The sequence below is a fragment of the Archocentrus centrarchus genome, chromosome 3 (assembly GCF_007364275.1).
Source record: "Archocentrus centrarchus isolate MPI-CPG fArcCen1 chromosome 3, fArcCen1, whole genome shotgun sequence".
Classification (NCBI taxonomy): Eukaryota; Metazoa; Chordata; class Actinopteri; order Cichliformes; family Cichlidae; genus Archocentrus; species Archocentrus centrarchus.
In genome coordinates, this window is record NC_044348.1 from 7,516,653 (window position 1) to 7,530,617 (window position 13,965).

General features: G+C 42.3%; 2 protein-coding genes across 3 annotated transcripts; both read right to left on the reverse strand.

Moving 5' to 3' along the window:
• Nucleotides 1–3,415: 3,415 nt before the first annotated feature.
• coxfa4l3 (cytochrome c oxidase associated subunit FA4L3) lies at nucleotides 3,416–4,785 on the reverse strand. The gene is made up of 4 exons (XM_030758352.1): nucleotides 4,606–4,785; nucleotides 4,433–4,521; nucleotides 4,229–4,289; nucleotides 3,416–3,928 (listed from the first exon to the last, which is right to left on the reverse strand). Exons 1-4 carry the CDS (start codon nucleotides 4,642–4,644, stop codon nucleotides 3,860–3,862), a joined length of 258 nt encoding a protein of 85 aa, XP_030614212.1. The 5' UTR covers nucleotides 4,645–4,785; the 3' UTR covers nucleotides 3,416–3,859.
• Nucleotides 4,786–4,988: 203 nt separating this feature from the next.
• afg2b (AFG2 AAA ATPase homolog B) lies at nucleotides 4,989–13,965 on the reverse strand. 2 transcript variants are annotated; one of them, XM_030758318.1, is made up of 11 exons: nucleotides 13,829–13,965; nucleotides 13,055–13,673; nucleotides 12,772–12,957; nucleotides 12,343–12,627; nucleotides 10,596–10,781; nucleotides 10,166–10,324; nucleotides 9,822–10,031; nucleotides 9,496–9,723; nucleotides 5,604–5,738; nucleotides 5,365–5,490; nucleotides 5,145–5,282 (listed from the first exon to the last, which is right to left on the reverse strand). In XM_030758318.1, the coding sequence occupies exons 2-11, from the start codon at nucleotides 13,646–13,648 to the stop codon at nucleotides 5,145–5,147; spliced, it is 2,247 nt and encodes a 748-aa protein (XP_030614178.1). In that variant the 5' UTR covers nucleotides 13,649–13,673; nucleotides 13,829–13,965. The 2 variants fall into 2 exon arrangements, with proteins under 2 accessions (XP_030614187.1, XP_030614178.1); XM_030758327.1 differs by lacking the exon at nucleotides 13,829–13,965 and having other exon boundaries at nucleotides 4,989–5,282; nucleotides 13,055–13,648.

Here is a 13,965-nt window from a genome sequence, read left to right on the forward strand (position 1 = left end):
GACAAACGTACTCTTAATTACTCATTAAGTAATCCAGCACATTTTAGTCACAATTTAAGTGACTTCTTTTTTTTTTTTTACACAAAGCAAAGTTAATGTTTAAAATGTAGACAGAGATTTAGCACTGACAACATTAAAAAAAAAATGTAGGAGTGCCCCGGTCTCCAGGCAACAACTTCTTTATCATAAAACCACTGAAGCAGTGAACCAAAGCCCAGGCAAAGTGTGTTTTTTCTGGCAGAGGAAGAGCCGTTAACAGTGTTTACCTGTCTGCCCTACCTTACTTTAGGGGACCATAAAATGTTGCTGTTGTCTCTCTCTGTAACTACAGCAGTTCCAGCGCGTCACACTCAAGATCACATACATACTACATATATGTTTGAAAATGTCTATTTTAGAGACAACAAGTCACAGACAGTAACTTTCTACACCCTGATGTTTACCACTGTTAGCTGAAGGGGAAATTCCATCTCTCATTTTTAATGTACCCTGCAAACAATACCTGCTTTACTTGCAGGTCACATGGTCTGTGGTGTCATGATGTGTGTGTGATAGTCACGTACACAAATTCCAACACCACGCACACTCACACTCACACACCATATCCTTCCTATTCTCTTGCTGTTCCCCTAAATAGTCTTTCAGCTGCAGTCAAAGCGATTGATAAAAGCAGGAGGTTGTGACTGTAGTATGTGACCTCTGCTCTCGCTGTAGCTCATATTTAACATGACATGCGAGTTGGTGCTTGTCCACAGTATGTGTTGTTTTCAGGATATGCACAGGATCAGAGTAGAGAAAAACAGAGGAAGGAAATGTTTAAAAAAAAAGAAAGAAATACGCCTGCTGACATGTGCATTAATAATTCAACATGTAACTGAAACCAAGAAGAAAATGAACTTCCTGAAAACGAAGCTCAGCTCAGACAGATGAGGAAACAAAGCCCATACCCCGTCTGCTTGCTTTTTTCTTTGTGTAGTGGTTAATAAGTCATGAGTCTCATCCTCAAGGTTCAGCAGGCTGTGGAGTGCAGACAGAGCGCTTGTAGGACGGACACTTTCTGAGGTTATTGCTCTTTTATGAGATGCAGTATGGGTGTTAAGAGGATTGTCTGTCATGGTGAAACACAATGGGAGCACTGAATGCCCACTCGGCCATAAACCGAGCAGATGAGTGCATTTGCAAGTTGCTTGGGTGGCGGTGATTACTTAGCAGCTGTCCTCACTGAGAGCATTCAAACAAATGCTGGCTGTATTCAACCAAAATGTGGAGATTAGGCTGTGAACAGGCAAAGTGGAATCTTAAAAATTCATTCTTGATCTTGCAAACAGCAGCTAACTCAACAATCCTAAATGTCTTTCTAGTAGTTGTTCTGGTACTTTCAAACTTAACATCTTCAGCAGCAGATGGAGTTTTTCCAGTTGCTATAGATTAAAATTGCTCAGATGACAAATGCTTTAAAAACCCCACGCACGCCTATACAATTGCAGCGCAAGCTTGGCAAACAGTTTAGTTATGAAATCACGTGATTATGATCTGAACCGAGACAACAGCTGCTTAAAGGATATCAAGGTGAAACAGTTTCACGATGAGCTGCTGTGTCACTGTTGCAAAAAGTGGAGGTGGGTCTAACAGAGTTCATAATGGCCCCGTGTGAGGCCATTCCAAAAAGCTGCTATCGTGCACGCTGGCGCGTTTTGCAGGTACGCCTGAATTGAGATCCACTGACGGTTTCTAGTTACACCTGTTCTTTTCATATCAAACTATCTGTGGGAGTACTTCTTACATTTTTTTCATGAGTACTGAGTAGAACTATGCTTCCATAATTACTGACGATGGTAATTATGAAGATGAATGATCAAAAGAAGTCCAGCATATTGCTCTTCCTCAGCATCACAATATTATTTTCAACATAATTTGGAAAAATCCGCACAGCATTAGTCAAGTTCTCAAAACATTCCAGCATGCCTGTGGCACCTATTTGTTTCCACGCTTTTTTTTTTTTAAAGGAATATTATATTATATTATGCCTGCACACCACTTTGAAGCTGGAGCTATCATATGTTTGGCTTGGCTTCAAAAGAATACCTGGAAATGAGGACACTGCTCTGTGCTCACTTAACAGGACTACCTTAGGGGTTTGTTTGCTTGACTAATGACTGCAAAAAAAATGGCACGAGGATGCTGGTAACCTCTACATTAGCATGGATATCGCTCCCTTCTTGTTCGAATTTTGCTCCAGCTTTCAAAATTCGAACAAAATTACCAGTTTTACATGATCCTAAAACACAAAGTATTTGTTGGTCAAAATTAATACAAAAAATTAATGCTTTACAATAAATGTTTATTTTTTTATTCTCTCAGATGTGTCTTTGCCTATTTGTATGTTATTTTATTTACTACCACTTAATGTGCCATAGATATGGAGATCATTAGCCTATTTTTGTGTGTCCTTTTGTTCTTGAGCATTGTTGGGTTTTGTCTGGCTATGTGACACCTGGGCAGCAGGGGAATGGAGCTGGAAGCTTGAGGATGAGGGTGGAGCGGATTATTTAAAGAAGGGACTAGGAATGGGGGGGAGGGGGGCGTGGAAAATTGCATACCTCATCAATGGGACTATGATTACATCCTCTTTTCTGTTCTTAATTTGTTGGGCACGGGGCTGCCAGCCAAAGTTAAAGTTCCTTATTTAACCAATCTGCTAGTAAGGACAACTGGCTGAGGTGAAGGGGGCTACGTGCAGGACTGTCTGTCTGAAGGGCTGTGAAGGTGCTCACTGGTGGATTTTGTTGCCTCTGGCTGCCAGCGCAGATCTGCTCACGTGACCCCGTTGCTTGCATTTCTAATTATACATTTTACTAATAGAGATATTTTTAACACCTGAGCCCTGTGTTTATTTTGGAAAATGTCCGTCATCAGTCAGGAATGCACTGCATCTCTTTGGGACCATTGTGAGGCAACTGCTCGCCCTAAATTACCGATGTTCACTGAAACAGTGTAACACTTGGTTCTGAACAGTATTGATATGCTGCCTTTTCAACTAGATATTTTTACAGGTGCAAATATTAAAATAATGAGACTGATTTCCACTTAGCTGCTTTAGCCTCGGGGTTCTGTATTGCTGGTTAAGCTTATTACTAACACCTGCGCCCTTCCTGTTTTGATGAGTCGACGCATCTGGTGTGAAACATGGTGTGATGTTGGGATGATGGCACATCATGCTGTTAATAAGAAAAATACACAACAGCCTAGATCTAGCCTTGTGTTTTTATTATGTTTCATAATGCCACATTTAACTTAATATTTCATGCATAACATGCTTTGGGAATTAGATAATGCTCAGAGGAAATACACACAGATTTATAACAGACAGCATTTTTAAATATATTAATTTGAATAAAGAACAAAAACAGCACTGTGATAGCAAAAGTTAAACATAATTTATTATCACTGTACAGTACATTACATGATTGAACATTGTCTTTTACATTGAGGCACTATTGTACATTCACATCTACAATAAGGGCATATGGACCACTGACCTTGGCAAAACCTGAATAAAATAAACTCAAGAACATATACTTCTGTAATAATACATACTGACAGAGACCTAGAGTAAGATAACAGTTATGCTTAGACTCAAAGGGTTGCCAGTTACCACATTTGGCTTATTGATGTGATGGATGTTCTTGAGAAAGGTCAGTACAGAGCAGGGTGAACCCCACCAGTTGAGCAGAAGCATTTCCGCACACTGAGTGTCAAAGCGTCCTAGTCTGTGCAGAAACGATTCTGTTAGACTAATGGGGGGTGGGGGGTGTGAGGGCACACACGTCGTCAGACTCTTAGGAGAAACCCGGCTCTTTCACTTCGTGAGGCTCTTCACTATCTCCAGCTCCTCCACGGGTTTCCACTGCTGATTGATGGTGATAAGCTGCAGCGAAATGCCAGAAAATAAAAATGAGGCTTCGCCTGACCCATTTCCTATCTGTTACACCGAATTAAAGCGGCAGGCTTCACGAGCAGCCGTACCATTACATGTGACAATTTAAACATCATTTCTCTGATGGCCCAGCTGACGACTGGCATTAATGATAAAATTCCTTCCTCAATGACTCAGCAGATTGAAGCTGCAGGAGAAGCTTCTACTTGTATTTCAGTGCTGATAAGAACCAGAAGGCTCATTAGCCTGAATGTAAACATTATTAAGTGCTTTGCAATGTTAGGACATTACCTTCTGGGGCTTTGATGGGTCCAGCCTCTCCCATGGCTCTGGGTTGCTGGTCTTATTCAAACTACAAACAGTAAATTAAAATGTATTTTTTTAAGTATTTGTACAAAACAATGTCAAAACAAAGTAATTATGAAAGTAAAACAGAAATACATATAGTTAAAAGCATATTATTTGATAAATGAGAAAGTGCTGTATAACACTCACATGACATCAGGTTTAGTAAGCAGAAAGTAGATGGAAGCAGAGGTGGCTCCTGTTGCAGCAAAAGCCATGAACCCTATCAGAGGGATGAGCTAGAGTACAAATAAACAACATTATATATAATGCCCTACACAGAATATAATTCAATCCAATAAAGTAAAATGTAAACAGCTTACTTCCTTCCTTTTTCTCAGCATTTGGAAAAATCCAGACATCTTCCCGTTTGTTTTCAAACACCCGAAGAGAAATTGTGTTTCCACTTGACAGTAGTTCTTCTGAGGCTGAGCATCCACCTGTAAAATGGAAGCGGGCCAGTCTTACAGGCAGCTGCGTGTGACAGTTCACCTGATTCTGGGACGTCCTTTTAAGCGCGACACCATGTGAGCCTGTGAGATGTAGGCGGGATGAGAGCTTGTACGAGGTGATAAGCACGTACACAGATGGAGTTTCCTGTCCTGAAATGCACCACTGGAGGTCAACACATCATCAGAAGATGATCAATACATTTTCTAAGTGTGCAGCGCCCTCCCATGGCTATGCTGCAAAAGTGAAGGTACAGGAAATGGTGGGTGGTTTAAAGCTGATCCCAAAAAGAAAGTTATTTGAAATGACTAAAAAAAAGAGAGGATGTGTCAAGTTTTAGTAACTTTTTATTTTATGTCAAACAATATGTGCCTAATAATACAATTTCTAGATCAAACAAATATTTTGTGTGTCATCTGGGAGGTGTTTCATATGTGTGGATCTGCTGTGCAGTGAGAGAGGGGCTCATTTTGCTGAGGGACCGCAGGAAATGCGTGTGTTTGATGTCTGAGGCCTCCATGTTCTCGTCTAGCAGTGCCAAAAGAGCAGCCTGGAAAAAAAAACAAAAACATTTTTAGGTATTCCACATTTTACAGGTCTAAGAAATCAGAGGCTTTGTATGTTCTTGTCACCTCTTTACAAAGATTTTCCAGGTCAGCTCCAGAGAAAAGCCCAGTCTTCGCTGCGAGATCCTCCAGACACACATCAGCACCCACAGGCATCGACTTCGCGCACACCTTCAGGATAGCAAATCGAGCCTGAGCACAGAAAGTGAGAGTAGTTAATCAAAAATACACTCACACAAGACACATGGTTGTGTCAGGTCTGACAGACAATAAATGTACACATTTTGTGGTGAGAAGTATTTCACCTGTTGGTCAGGTGGCGGGACATAAATGATGTGATCGAGCCTGCCGGGTCTGAGGAGGGCGCTATCTAAGCAGTCAGGTCTGTTTGTGGCGGCTACAACCATCACATCTTTATTGCATACTTCCTGGCAGTCCACCTGTCAAAGAGCAAGAAGCACACACAAAGTGTTGACTGACTCACCTCAAACTGATCACAGTATTTCCCCACTACTGTCCCATCACCCAAAAAAAAAAAAAAACAAACCCAAAAGAAATAAAGAGTGGAAATAAAAGACATAAATATTAAAAAAAAATGTAAAAATTTTGCATAAATGTATCCAATTTATGTGCACTCATGTACTTTGTTAATCTCTACTGCCTTTTTTGTATTATATACAGTCATGCTCTGTTTTACTGTGTGTCCGTGCCCCTCTGAACAAACGCAAAAGTCCTAAAAGCACAAGTGCAGTGAAACAGTCCAAAAAACTTGACCTCCTCCCTCCTTTTCCTGACCTCAGCAGAAAACATGGGCAACAAAAGGTGTGTAGGAGAATTACTAAAGATTTAGAAAAAAAGAGAAGCTCAGCACTTAAGACTCGACTCTTTAACAAAGTGATGACCGATGGCTGCCGTGTTGAAACTCCACAAGCTGGACTACAAAATGCACAACTTTCTTTACCCAAACATATTCTTACTGCATTGCTTTATGCAGGTCATAAATTTTCCTTTTGATTGTGATTTTGTGTGTTTTTGGAAAGATTTGGAGAGTTTGTAGAAGTCTACGTTCTTTATGCTCAACAAGAAGCAGCTCGACAGGAAGCAGTGTGAGGGTCATCGCTCGGCTGTGGGTTTAAAGGGCTGATGCTGAAAATTCAAAATGTATCAGCAGCTCATGGCATTAAATGGCCAGTTAGTTGATCATTTTCATGAGCAGCTGGATGGTGTGTCGCAATTAACTGTGGGATGGCATTATCTCCTCTTCTTATGTAAAGGATGCTCCAGTGTGTGTGATTAAAGAGGTAATAAAGGAAGCACTGAAGCTCCTCTCCTCAGAGCATGGAGAATTTAAACAGCTCTTATAGACCCTTTTACAGCCTACGTCAAAGGATGCGTGCACATTTTGGCAAAGGAAGTGAAGTGCTACTCCATTCAAATCAGTAAGAACAAGGAAAGTGCACAGCGTTTAAACGTGATTTGAAAGTGATATCAGCATCAAAATGTCTGGCTGTTGCATGTTTGGCTGTCAGAATTTCTACTCTACCAAAAGTGGACTGAAGTTGTACCCAATCCCACGGGATCACGGCTGTTTAAGAGAAAACGAAGGCGTCTGTGGTTGCAAGCTGTCAAATGTATTGATTAAAAATTGGACTGAGGACACGATCAGGACTGAGGAGAGGATGAGAAATGCTCACGTTTGAAGCGCCCATTTTATATCAGGTACAGTTATTTATCTTCCGTTGTTTATACCGGGGTGTCAGGTATCTAACGCAAACAGCAGTAGCTGGTAGGCTATTTGGCTTTTAAACTGTAGTGTGGCTTAGGGTTTAATCCCGGGATCCGGGATTCCCGGGAAATGCGATCAGAACCATTTCCCGTTTCCTGGGAAACGTTAGACGGGAAACCAGGAAAAAAGTCGCGCGCGTCAATTTGACTTTCAGAAAGAAAAGAAAGCTTCAGAATGTTAAATTTAAGGAAATATTGAGAGAAGGGTTCGTTTAATGCGAAAAGCATTACTCTTCATTTCAGGCACGTTCAGCCTCCGTTTAAGGCTTCAGCCTTCATCTCAAGCGTTTTAATAGAGGTATTACACAGTTGTACTTTTTTCCTCTTTAATTTGTTGAAATCGTAGGCAATGTGTTTACCCTAAGGTATTTTATATTATATAATTTTATATCATCATATATTGTTATATTGCATTATATAGCCTATAAAATATGCCTGCCCTGAACATTAAAGAAATATCTGTTTAACTTCGAGTGTTTCTTTTCCTCGTTTGCAGCCACTTACTAACAATCATGAATTAGGATACGGGCCTAATGTGTGAAGAAATTATCATGAAATAGATTGCTTTAACATATTTCGCTTTTAAAATGGAGTTGAGTAAAATGTATATTTTTTAGGCTATAAGGATTGGCCAGTTTTTCAAAAGACATTCACAACGAACCTACTTTAACCCTCAGACACGGTGTTATAAATTTGCTGTTGCCAGAATGGCAATGACCAAGTCGTAGTGCATTACTCAAGGCCCTGTGTTATGCCATATTATAGTGTAGTACGGTAGTTAACTTTTCAATGACTATTACAGCGTTCCACTGGTGGAGATATTGTTAAACAGATGTCCCCACGACAGCGTGGCTGAGCCTTTATCAATGCTGTGGAGATGAACCGTATTGTTTTGCACCAGCAGTTGTAAAATGATTGGTATAATTCCATGTACAATGCAGGAATATTCGAATTATATTTGTTAAGGGAGTGTTGAGGAACGATACAACACCGCATAGCTCGAGCACTCGAATGCTGAGATGTAGGTTTTATTGCGTTAATCAAGCCGACGTTACCCCCTACTGGGCATAACAGGACATAGCTGGAAAGCTACCCCTTCATTATCAGAATAGGTTAAGCCCGACACAGGCTACAGAAGGCCTAATTAAAATAAAAAAATAAATAAACTTTTTCCCGGGATTCCCGGGAAATGGCTCGTCATTTCCCGGGATTTGATTCATGTCATTTTCGGGAAAAATATTAAACCCTAGTGTGGCTGGCTATTTACAGGTGAGGCATTGCTGGACTCAGAGAGTCCTGATTTTTAAATTAATATTTAATCGCACTATAGATTACAAAACGCAGTGTCAGTCAAAAGTCTGAGCAGACTCGCATATGAATGGTTGAGCGAGTCTCAGTGTGACTGGAACAGTATATATATATATTTTTTTCAATGTAAATCAATAATATCTGCAGCCGGAAAACTCTTAACAAACTAGAAAAGCAATGTGACGAAGTACTCATGCTGCCATGCAGGTACAATCCGCTGTGAGGACGTAGTTCTCTGGCTTGTTTACAATGACCTGAGCCTCATACACAGCGGTCCTGTTTTCGTGTCTTTGACTTGGAAGAACTTCTGCCTTCAAGACACAAAACTCCGAGTCTGTGTCATGATATTTGGCGTTCGGTACACACCCGCAAACATAATTGTAAGCATCCAGTGACTTAGATGCGCTGCAACTTCTCTCCAGTGTATATGCTGGGTTTCTCCACCAAATACACGTATATATCCGCCCACGGATATTGGGCCACTTGCTAACATACCACAGGGATCGGAGTCGGTTGCTGGTGGTGAAAATAAATTTTTGCAGGTAGTTTTCCCGATCTTTCGTTGATAATCCCTTCTCGTACACTGAAACGCTATTGAACTCCACCGTACTTCTGTTTCCAAAATGCACGCGCATCGCTACCTACGTCATCATTGTTTACAAACAGTAAAAGGGTCTAAGGACAGCCACACATCTCCTGGGTCACATCACTGGCTGACAGTCTTGCCACTCAACAGCTATCTTAGTAACACGTCAGGGCAGCAACTTTGGGCCAAACACCTATCTAAATGTATTCTGATGAAAGCTGTACCAGAAAAACAGCTCACATAGGATCACCTGTCAGATCTAATCAGCACTTAAAGTTTTGTGATTTTTCCCATAAATAAGATTTTAAAACCTTTTTTAACAATTTAGCTGTTACAAAGCAAATGTGTCAATTTTTTGCCACCCAAAAATGTTAATCTGTCTAAAGCCAAATCTGCCCAAAATATCAGCGTTATTTTTTAAATTCACCTGTGTGCCACTGATGCAATAAACAAGAAATTTAAAAAAATCATACAGAAAAGCCAGCTGCACCATCAGGCATGTTTCCACGACATCTGACCTGTTCCTGTGTGCGATTCTCTTCAACTCCTTCTGCCTGGAGGATCTTCTCAGTCCCTCTCCTCTCCAGAGTCTTCAGACCAATCCCATCCATCTCATTGAGGAGCACAGAGAGAAGACGAGTCTGTACGCTGTTTGGTGTCTGACCGTTTGACCGCGAGCCAATCAATGAGTCGATCTCATCGAGGAACAGGATGCAGGGAGCGCAGGCCCGGGCCTGACGAAACAGCTGCATGTGGACAGACAAGTGCATGGGTTTGTGGATGAAACAGACAGCAAGACACGATTCTCATGGCTTGTCTATTAAAGACTATGAAGAGACTGTACCTGTGCTAAAGCCTTCTCTGAATCTCCAACATAGGGAGAGTAGAGGTCAGCACCACTGACGGACAGAAAGGCACAGTTGGAGCACGAAGCTGCAGCCTTGACAAGTGTTGTCTTTGCACATCCAGGAGGTCCGTAGAGCAGCACACCACGGGGTTGACACAGACCCAAACGAACGAAGGCCTCGGGGTACCTCATTGGCCACTCGATGCTCTTTGATGTGGAGACACAAGAAAGGACAGCGAGGGAAAATAAACTTCCAGTAATGGGTAGTTTCTTTGATTCAGAGTAAACAGCTGGCTGCTCTCTGAATATATGAATATACAATTTGAACACTAATTAGCTACCTGTCTTAGTTTGAGTTTGACGTCATCCAAGCCTCCAATTTGCTCCCAAGCCATTGGAGAGAGCTCCGTCCTGCCCATGCTGCTTCTAAGGCAGGAGGGACGCACTGACTTCAGGGCCTCATGGAAGTGCTTCATGCTCACCACCTGCTCCCCTGAACCCTGCAGACAGTGTCAATAGTCATCCACTTAGCTTTCTAGGGAATCTTTCATACATACGTTAAGAAAAAAAGAACATATGAATCTCCAAATGTGGTTCTAGTGCAGACTTTTGTCTTTATTTAACAGGCACTTTATACAGAGTTGCTCAATTTGTAGTGTTAAAATTAAAAAAAAAAAAAAAAGTGTGTCATTATGCAAAAACAGTAGATATGGCTGCATCTAAAAGTAAAAACTAGTGTTTTGGTTCTCTGCGACACGTTGCTGTCATTACCTTGGAGTTTTCCCGTAGAGCGTGCATGGCGGCCTCCCTGCACAGGGCACTGAGGTCTGCGCCGACGTAGCCTGTAGTTGTTTGCGCAAGCTCTGTCATGTTTACACCGGGACACACGGGCATCCTCTCACACAGGACAGACAAGATGGCCTTCCTCTGTTGCAAGGTGGGAGCTCCAATTATAATCTGTGAGAAAGCAAACCCCCAGAGATTCAAAGATAGCCACGCCTACCAGCAGCTTTTAAGAATCAGGTGTACTGAGACACTCAGTCATCATCATTGCTGTTTTCATACAATCTTCTTCTGTTCTGTCAGATATGTTTCAAAAGCAAAACGGTTCAGCTAAGAATCACATAGTGTATCTGTGTCACATGGGTTTTGCCTCGGCCATTTTGGAGAAAAACAGCTGATCCTGAGTTTATATGAAGTGTGAGAAAAAAAAAATGCTGGACTAATTTTTCTTAAGCCACATATCTTTAGTATATTCTTAAAATGAAAAGGCATCTTCAGACAGGTAAACCAGGAGTAAATCAACTCTGTGTGCAAAAGTCTTGAGCCACCCCTAATTTATTTTTATTTTGCTTCCAAGTAGCCAGACTATACTTTTTCACTCACTTTTTCACTTTTCAGTCCAGTCCGTGTACCTGACCTTGTTTTTCAAGCCACTAAACAGTGACCTATGAATCATTCAAGCATAAAATGACACCTCATCTAAATGATGAACCAGTGTTACATCTATTTAAACACATAACAAACAAAGAACCAATTTTAAACTGTATCTTTAGACAGTTTGTCACCAGCAGCCTGTCACAAAAACACATCATTTGTTCCCCATTTCTTTAGTTGAAGCTATGAAAAAATGTCAAAATGGAGGATAAAAGACGTGTTAGGACACAGGCCCTGAGAGATGCATTTGGCCCTTCAGTTGATCAATCTACTGCTCACTGAAGCCTCATCAGAAATGGTCTCAGTGGAAGCGTGGCTGTCAAGAAGACAAGGCTGAGGTATGCCAAGTTACACAAGAACTGGACTGAAAAATCAGTGGCAACAGATCTGATGGAGTGATGAATCCAAATGTGAAATTTCTGGTTCAAACTGTTGACAGTATGCAGGGTTCTAGCCAGAAAAATTTCACAGGCCAGCGTGATCGTACCTGGACCTCATTATTATTGAAGCAGTGGGATCATCTCGATAGAGAACGGAACAAAAGGCAACATCCAAAGAAGAGCTTTGAATGTCCTTCAAGAAGCCTGGAGAACTATTCCTGAAGACTGCTTAAAGAAATGAGAAGAAAGCTGCCTCAGAGAGTTAGAATAAAGGTGGTCACACCAGATATTGACTTTCAAGCTTATTAGGATTGTACAAACTCTGTTTTTGCCTTATATGATGTATTTCCATGTATGTTTACACATGTTTCAATTAATATCTGAGCCTATTTCCCACTTCCTATCAATATATAAAGAAATGAGGGATGACTTTGCACAGTAATGTATCTGTGTCTCTGGTAACAAAGACATTTCTTTTGTGATGCTCATTGATAAGATGAGCATCATAATTGGTAAAATCTGAAGGTACACAAATCAGTCAACTGGCATTAATAAATGTGTCAGAGAAACCTCTTTATGGCACACTCATCTACACTTCATATAGAAGATGAATTATTATCCTTCTACAGAATGATAGGGATTAAAAATACTGGATAAAAGGGACTTGATAGGGACAGGAAGCAGACACTTGATAGCCGCACCTCTCTGTCAAATCGTCCGGGCCGGCGCAGTGCTGGGTCTAAGCTGTCCGGCCGGTTGGTGGCTCCGACAATGAGGAAGCGGTCAGACCGATTCACCCCGTCCATCAGTGTGAGAAGCTGAGCGACCAGGCGGTTCTCCGGTGCCGATGAGCCGGTTCTCCTCGGACACAGAGAGTCCAGCTCATCTAAGAACAGCACACAGGGACCCTCTTCTGCTGCAGATCGAGCCCGCTCAAACACAGTCCGCAGCGTCTCCTCGCTCTCACCTGGTCGGGATCCCACCACCTGAAAAATTTAAAAAAATATCACTCAGAATTGCTAGCAATGGATTCACACACAAAACACTCAATGAAATGACAACAATATTAGATGGCATCAACATTATGACATAAACAAATGCCATTTTGTCATTATTATCATTATTTATACCTCTGGCCCTCTGACCACCACCAGGCTCGCTCCCACCTCACCCACCACTTGGCGGACCAACAGGGTCTTGCCTACACCCGGAGGCCCCACCAGAAGCACACCTCTGGGACAGGACACACCGAGAGAGCTCAGGGTGCTTGGATAGAGAAGCGGCAGCTTCAGCATCTCTCTAAGGGATGCACTCACCTAAAATATAGTAAAAAAACAAACAAACCAACAACAAACAAATAGGTGTCACTCCAGTGGTAAGCCACTCTGTTAAATGCCATCTGAGTGAATTCACCTCCTCCAGTCCCCCCAGCTGCACTGTGTGCCGGTCCTGCAGCTGACTCCTGTAATGCTGGATCGTCTGGATGCCCACTATTCCCACAGAAGTCTTCGAAGTGATGAATCCAGCGCTATCCGACTCTGGATTGATGCTTTCAATAACAACATATCTGATCTCTGTATCAAAATCCTCCAGGTTTATCACAAACCCATTATGGACACAAACACCTCTGAGCATGTCTTTTACAAGTTCATGAACAAGGCGATGCGGCGTGCGTTTCCTGAAGTCAACACTCTGGACTATCACGGTTATCCTAACACCTTTCAGTTTGAGGCAGGGCACAGGTGTTAGCTGACCGGGGTCCAGGCTCAGGTGTGAGGGGACCCGAGAGAGAAGACTGGGAGAGAAACATTTCAGGTCCATCTGCAGGAAGCCCTCTGCCAGGTCAGGCCGGGGCCAGGCAGTGCACAAGCAGCTTCCACCAGGGACAGACACCAGCAGAGGGGAGCCCAGGCGCAGACCCAGCGCCGACATCATGCCCGGACCCAGCCTGCATCTCTGGGAGCCCCGGTCTGATGGATCCACGGACAGCAGCCTCACAGACCCCATGCTCCGCCAGCAGCTACCGAAGAGACTGACAGAGGAGCATACAGCGATAGTGAAGCAATGAAGTCAGGCCGAACAGCCGAAGCAGAAACTCACAGACAGCATGCAGCTACACGCTAGCTGTTAGCTGTTATTACAGCTTCCTATTAGACAAAGGACACAAACTCTGATGTAGTTACGTACCAGAAACGGCTGAAACCTGTCAACAGCAGCTAAATAATCACAAAAAATGTGGGCGCTAATACCAGCCATGGACAGAAGATATAAACCCAGAGAAGCTGTTTACAACATCCACGTGCCACTAAAACTAGACGGTCAAC

Bases quoted from the DNA above. Each gene is read 5' to 3' on its own strand.
- coxfa4l3 (XM_030758352.1), bottom strand. From the start codon at position 4,644: ATGTCTGGATTTTTCCAAATGCTGAGAAAAAGGAAGGAA. The intron at 4,522-4,605 runs GTAAGCTGTTTA...TTTGTACTCTAG, and splicing joins TGCTGAGAAAAAGGAAGGAA to CTCATCCCTCTGATAGGGTT. The intron at 3,929-4,228 runs GTAATGTCCTAA...ATTTCGCTGCAG, and splicing joins ACCCATCAAAGCCCCAGAAG to CTTATCACCATCAATCAGCA.
- afg2b (XM_030758327.1), bottom strand. From the start codon at position 13,648: ATGGGGTCTGTGAGGCTGCTGTCCGTGGATCCATCAGACCGGGGCTCC. The intron at 10,325-10,595 runs GTAATGACAGCA...CACTGTCTGCAG, and splicing joins CTCTACGGGAAAACTCCAAG to GGTTCAGGGGAGCAGGTGGT. The intron at 5,283-5,364 runs GTGACAAGAACA...TTTTTTTTCCAG, and splicing joins TGGAAAATCTTTGTAAAGAG to GCTGCTCTTTTGGCACTGCT.